The sequence below is a fragment of the Corvus kubaryi genome, unplaced genomic scaffold (genome assembly GCF_017639235.1).
Source record: "Corvus kubaryi isolate FWS band 111438036 unplaced genomic scaffold, C.kubaryi_AGA036_p1.0 37396, whole genome shotgun sequence".
In the NCBI taxonomy this organism is placed as follows: domain Eukaryota; kingdom Metazoa; phylum Chordata; class Aves; order Passeriformes; family Corvidae; genus Corvus; species Corvus kubaryi.
Window position 1 is genome coordinate 10,595,826 of NW_024581135.1, and position 9,152 is coordinate 10,604,977.

The window sequence follows — 9,152 nt, forward strand, 5'->3', positions numbered from 1 at the left end:
TGACAGCTTTAACTACTGCCCTGTCGGTGTTGCCACTAACAGAAAACTCTCTGCGCTGGCGGAACAGCAGGTGCTTGGAGGGAGATGCATGTCACATTGCATATATCCACTGCTTCATTGCCCAATTCCTCTCCAGATATCAAATCAATACATGTTACTCATTTTCCTGCAGTTTTACAGCAGTAGCACTCTGTGTTCCTATGGATTAGCCCAAAACCCACTGGGAAAGGCATTGTGCATACAAGCACACCAGTCAGCCCAGCTGAATAAATCATCATCTTCCTTTAGTTAAGATTAATGTTGCAGCCTTTCCTGGTTATAAAACCCAAAAGGTCCAAGCCAAAGGCATCTAGTTGGACGGAAATGCCCTGCCTGCACATCTAAGGCAGCCACAGCAATACTGGGAGGTTATCGGCTGAGCGGAGAATTTCACCGGCTCCAATCCACATTTGCACTATATGATGTTTGCAAACTGATAAGAATTAAGTAGTTCTGCACTCTCCAGCTTTCTCCTGCTGGAATTAATCAAGACCCGACCCTACCCAGGAATAAACGAGAGGCTGGTTTATGGTTACACCTCCAGAAGAACCTCTGCCTTCCCTACTCATTGCCTTCCCAGCTCCACTGAAGACAAGGGATGCCAAGGAGTCAATTCCACCAGATGCCAATCCCAAACACAGGGCTGCTCTGCCCTGCTCTAGAGTCACAGCAGTGATGACTGTACCAGCCCCTACAGCCTCACCAGGGCTACAGCCACCAGTTCTGGCAACAACGTAAAATTAAGAGGATGGGAGAAAAGAATTCTGTGGAAGCAGTTTCACACTTCTTTTCCACAGAAAACCAAACACATGTTCCTGTACAGCCCATAGGTAAAGCAGCAGTAAAGATGAAACTAATTTGAATATACTGTGCTACATGAATTTAACTGTAAGATATGACTCAGGTAGCTTTACTCCAGACATTTTGCAGGAGAGCTCATTACCCAGGCACTGCCCGATCAAGCACACTGCTTTTTGTTTAAATCCAGGGCACAAGATGAGATGAGCATATATTAAAAGAAGAAGAGGCCAAGAAAGGTGACGGTCCCTCCTGGGCAGGAAGCCTCTTTTCATATGCGTCAGGAAGTGCTACATTCACACATATGGAAATCTATAAATAAGAAACAAGCTAAACTCTCTTGTCACTTAAGCATCCTAAAGCTTTAAAATCTACTCATGACCATCACTGAAAAGTTAAGAAAGGATCCAAGTATTTTTCTCAAGAAGCTGCCCACCTCGGTACCTGCTAAGGTAAAAGGCATAATAGGACTAACATGTACAACATCCCTGCCACCCTTGCCAGTTATGGCAATGAGAAACTGCAACAAAACAGAGGAAAGATCTATTTTATTTCATGCTGTGTTTGCACAGTTGCCTATCATAACAGGTCCTCATCCATGGCTGGCTCAGTGACACAAACGTCACCTGGTGTTCTCAGATGCAGGAAACTTTGGTGGAGACCTTCAAAAAAAGGCAGACTACAAGTGGCAGACTATGAAATGCAAATCTCATAGCAATTCTAGTCTGCAGATTTTCCCCAGCTCAAGATCGCAATATGAATTTATTTTCACAGAATTTTTATGGTGTAGGTGACACATCAGTCATGTGACCGTAGTGTCTGAGATGCATGAAAGACTCTCAAGTAAAACATAAGTGAACCCAAACCCTCAAGAAAGTCAATTCAAAACTGCTGAGACACTGCTATCCAAGTACAAGGTACAAAACCCCCATGGTGTTCTAGCTGTCTCTGTTCTTCAAAGTATGTATTTAAATATATGATCTTGCAAACTTGGTGGCAGAAGTCTGATCCGTCAAAAAGGTTTCATTTTCTTTTTTTCCCCCCACTCTCTAGCAACTCCTTACAGAGCTGCCAAACATATGCATATGTTAAAGAGCAGTAAACCCTCCACAACCCCCCTCCCTTAGAATTGGTACCCAAGGAATATCTGAGCTTTCAGAAACCCAGAGGCAAAGAGTTACAGGCAGATAACTATTTGCTAATTATACTTCCAGAACTGACACTATTGAATAATGTGGTCATCCCTCAGGCCGCATTTTCTCAAAATCATCAAGGATCTGAGAAAGCAGAGTTTATTTCTTAAGTTTTTACTCCGGTCTGAATCTCATTTTAATATGAAAAAAGGGACTATCTTTCAAACAGCCACAAGAATGTATTTTCATATTTTACATTTATTATTCAAATTAAATGTGAAAAATGCTTAACTGCTGCTCCCACAGAACCCAGTTCAATTTATGAGTTGTTCCCCACAAAAGCTTTGTGACAGCATGGTCTTTTGCTAAGGATAAGCAGTATATCTGGAGAATTACTTACGTATTTATTTTTCATCAAGGGCAGTGAAAACACAGTTTTAAAAACAAGAAAATAGATCTTCCTTATTTAATTTGATTTCTATCAGAAGAGTAGAATTGTACACTGGACAGAAAAACTATTCCCTATTTCTCCTGTTTCCAGCTCAAGAGCCTGAAATATTGACTTCCCTGGACACAAATAATGCATAAAAAGTATAAATGGATATGCAGCTGAAACAGTGCTTAGGTAGCTGAATCCATATGTCAACATGCAATTTTTATGCGCACACTAACACATGTATAATTAGGCAGCCAATTTGCACACTATTCATCAAGAATAGCTGGGGCTGTGACAACACTGATTCTAGCACAACTGCTGCTTGGCAGGGACACAGCCTTACACTCGACCACAATTTCTAAACTCCACTTCTTCAGCAAGACGTTGACTCTGATTTCTGTCTTAGCTTAGCCACCCACTGGTGTCATTCTCATTTTGGGACAACAGCACTCAACCCACTGTAAATATGATCAATGAGCAACCCTGTGCATATGAAACAGATTGTGTCTGACAAGGCATTTTATAGGAGTCTAGTTGAAGAGGAAACCTGCCTCAAAATTTCAAGCAGTAATGGAGATGACTGAATTTCATTTCATTATTAACTTCTTTAGGAGGGGAGTAGTTCACGTTCTGAACAAGGGTCTTGTCTGTCACAGTAAAATGGGGGGGGAGGGGGGCTGGAACAGGCAAGAAATCTCAACAAGAAGACAGAATCTCGCCTTTCCTTCTCCATTTAGCTCCCAAAATGAGCCCTGTGATAGACTGTGCGCTTAACTTCAGAAGGCTGACTTGAAGGAACACCTCTGTACTGTGGTGACCAAGGTCTGTAAACCTGCAGATCAGCTGGTGACACAGCCAGGTCCCGTGGTGCAGACACTGTGCATGTACTGACAATACCAGGTCTAAGTCATCTCCAGGCAGTCAGAAGGGAGAAACCGACCCATTGCTTCCTTCCCCACAATTCCTTCTCACTTAAAACCACAAGATGTTCAAATCCAAAGCCTCCTTGCTTACAAGAATCACAGTTTGACTGCAGATGTTTTATCTTCCTTGTTCATCATACAAACCACTCTTGACCTTGTGCAATAATTGCTTGCTTTTCACTCAGGAGCTCTCCCTCTGCTGCTATTTACATTCAGGGTTGTGCTGCTTTGATCACTGAGCCATTTGTAACAAATGCCTTCCAAGATGGATAGTGATAAGTAGGACAGTCCCCTTTTTTCATTCATGATTAATATCTAAAATAGCTGTGGAAACATTTTAATCAAATCAGATGGGAGGAGACAGGTTAGCTCTGTTACCCAAAGGTAGCTCAAGGAAGCCTGGTAAAAAATTATTATGTGGAGAAGGGAAGAGAAAGGGTAGAAACTCTTGGGTCTCAGACTTCAGGGGTCACAACTGAAGTGGCCACTGCAGCAGTTTCTGCAATCCCGTTGGGATCACAAAACCATCTTCTGCCACTTGCCCCTGCAGGGGTTCCTGAAGTGCAACCTGCTGAGGACCCCCAGCACAAAGGCTGCTCGGTGATGTCTGTGACCAACCCGAAAAGCCACGTATGGTCTGAGTCGGGAGCAGTGACTCCCACACCTACAGCAGCATGGGATGGCCAGCTGAGGAGCGCTCCAGCAGACACAGGGGAAAATCAACAACTTCTGCACTGCAAGACCTACAGCATTTGAAAACCATGGGTTTGCCCGACAGAATTACATTTGCAGACATGCCCACTGGACACTTCCTGGGTTTTGTTCATTCCCACAAGCTCTGTGGAAGAGCACATTCTTACTGCATACGTAATCCAGATCAGTTAACTCTCACCTCAAGCCATTCCAGAAATTAAAAAACTGAAGCACTACTGAAGCACTACGACATTTTGTTGTGGGGGGTCACATCTGTAAAGAGGCAAGTGTCGGATTTTTTGTTTTCAAAGGAAGCAAATTAAAATTCTGACACATAGTGTCTTAGTACTCTTTAACTTAGGTTGAAGAATGCTACAAATAAGGCATTCCACTTAACGTGGTGCTTGCTATGTTCACTTTCCAAATATAGAAGGTAGCAAAAAATACCATGGAGACGTCAAGATTTGACTAGACTCTACTGTTCATATTGTTCTTAAACAGTGGGGTTTAAGCTACAGGCATAATAGTCTATACTAAAGGATGTTCTTAAGGGCTCTGAGTAGCAATTTAATTGTATGGTTTATCACTGGGTTTCAAAGGCTCTGTGAAGGAAAACCTGTGCAACTATTTACTAATTAACAACTGACTGTAATAGGATCAATTACTAACGTTGACAAAGAACTTTCTCATTATTCTGAATGTGAAGCTCTCTCTCTTCAAGCCCGGCACTGGCACCATACATATATTAAACAAGCTGTCGATGAAATAATATTTCAAATATCACTTCTGAATGAGCACATTTGACTACAGAAGTTAAGGGCATGAGCACAGCATATGCCACATAATCCCCTACTAAAAATTGGGTTTTCGAGAAGTTTAAAGAAATACCACCTACTCAAGAAGCACGTAGGAGGTACTATAAAAAGAAGACAAAAACACTATTAATGGGATTTACAAGGAAGAGAGGGCAAAAAAATGACACCTAAAAATCTCTAGCACTTTATATGGCACTTGTTATCTTCAAAGCATTGCACAAATGTTAACTAATTAATCCTCACATTTTTCTGCCAGGTGATAGGAGACAAAGCTTAATTTTAATAGTTGGAGCAAGATTCACACAGAAAGGAAGTGATCTGCAAGAGGCGAAAGGAAGGCAGCACCAGAACAAACCAGCACACAGCTGATCCTAGAGCAGCACAACCACACAGCCATGCTGTACCATGTCCTGGAAAGGTGAGGAAGGGTAGAGAAAGAGTCTCTTTGCAGTCACCCAGAAAACAGGCTATATGACTCTAAACCCAACGACAACAGACAGGATGTCATCAAGACAGTCACAAATTAAATTACCTTTGTTATCTGTGTTCTGCAAGCGTGCAATTCACAGCACCCTCCACCAATGCTACCAGCCACTCACAGCCAGCACAGGGCCAAAACTAAATACTTGCTTTGCTGTCATTTTTTGCCATTCACAAGCATGAAAAGGTGGCAGGAACAAGGTAAACAATATCTTACTTCCAAAGTGACCCTGCCTGCATCAAGAAATTTAAGGCAATGCTAGTTAGCGCAATGCAATTTGCAACCAGAATCACAGTTTTTCCATTCAGACCTCCAACCACAGCTCTGAAGAAATACCTCACTGCCTCCATTTTACTGAAACAGGGGAATTCAAGGAACTCCATCACCAAAAGGCAAAAGAAGTGGTCAACAACAGAACAAGCACCTCTTCCATCACCAACTGCTCACGACACCATGAACTCACCCCGGGGCAGAAACACCAGTTCTGATGACCACACCACGCTTGTGTCAACATCCCAGGGCCTCTGAGGTAAACAGGTGCTCGGGCACCAAAATCAATGGACTGAAAACATCCCACCAAAAGGCATGGAGTGGAGTAACAAAGTCAAGGTTTGATTTGGGAAGGGCATCTCAGGAGACAGAGCATAGCCCATGTCACAGTTTCACACACCTGTATTTTGAAGACAGAATGGACAAAGTAGGAATACGAGGGGGGACAGCAAGTAAGGGATTTGTCTCTGCAATATCCTCCCTCTGCCTGCCAGGAAACGCTTTCCAAAGAGGCTCCTGTAGTACAAACAATAAATGGATGGGAAGAGGCACTCCTGAATTCAAGCCCAAATGCCATAATATGAAACAGCACCTGAGCACTGCAGTTGTGAAGCAGTACTCACACCCTGCCTGCAAACTCACCAGAGGCAAAGCCACTGCTGCCACACTGCAGGGCTACCTGCAACACAGAGGGAATCATGCCCAAGTCCTCCCTGCATGCCTGGATTCACAAGTCAGTGTCAGTGCTCACTAGTGCATTCCTGTGACCCTACTGGCAAGGATTAAAGAAGTACTTGAGGAGCTGGAAGCCTGAAATGTTCCTTTCAAGCCCTTCTTTGAAGGCACTGGGTTTGAGGGGCACCAGGTCACAAAGTCTGCTTCCCAGCAGCGCTCAGTCAGCTGGACTCTTGACTCAGTTTCTCTGTCATTAAGCCAACACTCGGAAGACAAACTGATCTTTGCCACACTGGCATGAGATAACATTCATCGGTGTTTGCAAAGCAAACGGACCCAGATGCGCAATCCTGTTGGAAGCAGTGGCTGTCTTCTGCTAGGGAAAGCACAGCACCTGATGCATCAGAAGAAATGCTAATCCACCTTCGTGTGAAACCCCTTCCCAGTGCCTTGAACAGTAAATTCTGCCCTTTGAGCATGAAATACAGTCAACCACTTGATAAATCACACAGGGAACCCACAACTTCCCCATGGCTTTCCAACTCATTCAAGAAATAAAACTTTACAGCAGACAGCAATCACTCCATCTTCCTCATATGTGTATCACACATCCACAGTGATGCTGCAGGTAACAAATTAACATCTTGCATTAGAAGATACTGAAATGTTTTCTTCATCCAGCTTTGTACGTTCCCTTTTACATAGTAGGAAGTCTTACAGAGATAAGGATTTCAGTTCTCGAAAGCTACCTCTAATTTTGGGTCAAAAAATGAGCCCTATTTTTCAGCAGTGCTATGCATGCACAACTCTAGCTGCTGTTCCAGGTGCACTGCAAGTACTCAGCACTTCCAGAAAAACAAACAAACAAACAAAAAACCCAAGAAACCAAAACACATTTGGGTACATGAAAGAGGACTGGCTGGAAGGAAAAAATGTTTCTTGTTGACCTACCAAGCAGCTGGTATTACCTCCGCTTTAACTTTACACACTGAGAACCACCTGATTTAATAGCCCCACATCACCTAAAAAAAAAAAAATTAAAAGCAGGTTTTGCTATGTCACAGCTGTAGGCTAGTTTTCCAATCCTGGAGTACAGCGAGTTACATATTTCAAGATGAAAAATCACACCTTCAAGTGCAAGATAATGCAAATTGGAAGAAATAATTTAAACTACTTGTATACAGCAAAGGGGAAAGAATTAGCTGAATCAACAGCTCAGTGAAGACATCTGCTCAGCATGCAGCATCACAGAGCAAATAAAATGCTGTGGCAAATTAAGAAAGGTAAGAAAGAATAATGTGGATAAATAAAAATGGCTTTGTATAATTTCACTGACAACAGCAGGCCCCCTCTGCTCATCTCAAAGACACCAGCTCTGCAACACAAAATGTCAAAGAGGGTAACTAGAACTATTAGGAACAACAGATTTATATGAAGAAAGATGGGGAAAAAATCTTGTTAATCTACAAAGAAAAATCACAGGAAAATATTTACATTAACATAAAATGAATGTTACAGTATGAGAAGGTCTGACAGTCACAGTGGATATAGTAGGAAATACCAGAAATAACTCCATGTGCTTAGCTATTTTGAAGGGAGGGAAAATTCAGTCCAATTGTAACTCCACTTGGTCCATAGTATATGCTCTATCTGAGGAATGCACTGCCACAAGTATCGCTGAGAAAACTACTGCGTATATTAAAGATGAGCCACAGATGAAAAAAAATCCACACTAAGACCTCTTCAGCATTTAGGGAGAGTTCAGCGTGACTTCAGTTTCACTTGAAATCAATAAAGTGCAGATAGAAGAGGTCTGCAATTCTAGACCAAGCTTAAAACAAAGCAAAAACTGTTCAGAATGCACAGCATTTCTTTTCTCTCCTGGATGAGCCAACAGCTATGGCCCTGCCAGGGGCAAAAGGCTACATCAGACAGGGCCGAATCTTTCTGTCCCACAAAGGCAATTCTAATATTAGTACAGAATAAGCACAGGGCAATTAGCAATTCCACACTTGATTTGTATGAATTAGATGAGCGCTCCCCGGTCATGCATTTCCAAATACATTTCAGATCACTCGTGCATAAAAAAATTAACGTAATTTTTTATTATTAACTCCATTTGTCCGGGCAGAAGGATGAACTGTAGTTCATGTCAATAAAGTGAATAAAGTAGCGCTTTAAAGCGTGCCTTCACCAATCTTTTAAGCTATTTATGCTAAATGCTGTGGATTAAAAAAAAAAAAGAAAAATCAGACTTTAAAATATTGCTGGAAGTCTAGGGGCCTCCCTGAGGTGAGCAGTGCGCTACTCAGTGTAATGTCAGCGAAGCACACCCCGGCACTCCGGAGCGCACCGGGATGGACAGCGCCACATGCGAGGGGCGCAGGGGCGGCAGTGCCCGGGGCGGGGGTGCCGCACACAGGTGCACAAAGCCGAGCGCGGCAGCTCCGCTGCGGCACGGCCACCGCCGGGGGAAATCCTCTGGAAACCCTCTGCTGCCGCACCGCTTCTCACACGAAACTTGGGACCGAAGCGCCGGCGGTCGGAGCCCCGGGGGCCGGGGCAGGCGGAGACCCCAGCCCGCAGCCGCTCGGGGAACCACCGCCGCACGCCGGGGTGCGCTTTCTCCGGGTGGTGCTTTGGGAGACAGAGAGAAAAGGAAAGGGGAAGCAAGAGAGCAGCTCAGGGGCTGAGCGCTGGGAAGACACCCGGGAGGAGCGCTGCCGGCGCCCGGCCATGCCGGGCTGTGCCGAGCCGAGCCGAGCCGAGCCCACCCGCGCCGGCGGCGGGTGCGGGCGGCGGGGAAGGCGCCGCGCCCGGTCCCGGGGGCCCGTCCCGCTCCCAACTTTCGCCTAACTCCGCCGGCCGCACCGCGCCCCCGCCCCGGCC

The 9,152-nt window shown here is 44.4% G+C and overlaps 1 protein-coding gene across 1 annotated transcript in view; it reads right to left on the reverse strand.

Moving 5' to 3' along the window:
• The window catches only part of PDIA5 (protein disulfide isomerase family A member 5), a 99,508-nt gene that overhangs the window by 89,784 nt on the left and 572 nt on the right, over positions 1 to 9,152 (reverse strand). The window contains exon 2 of the mRNA XM_042040493.1: positions 8,682 to 8,900. Within this exon, the coding sequence (XP_041896427.1) occupies positions 8,682 to 8,900 (219 nt within the window). The remainder of the gene's footprint in view (positions 1 to 8,681; positions 8,901 to 9,152) is intronic.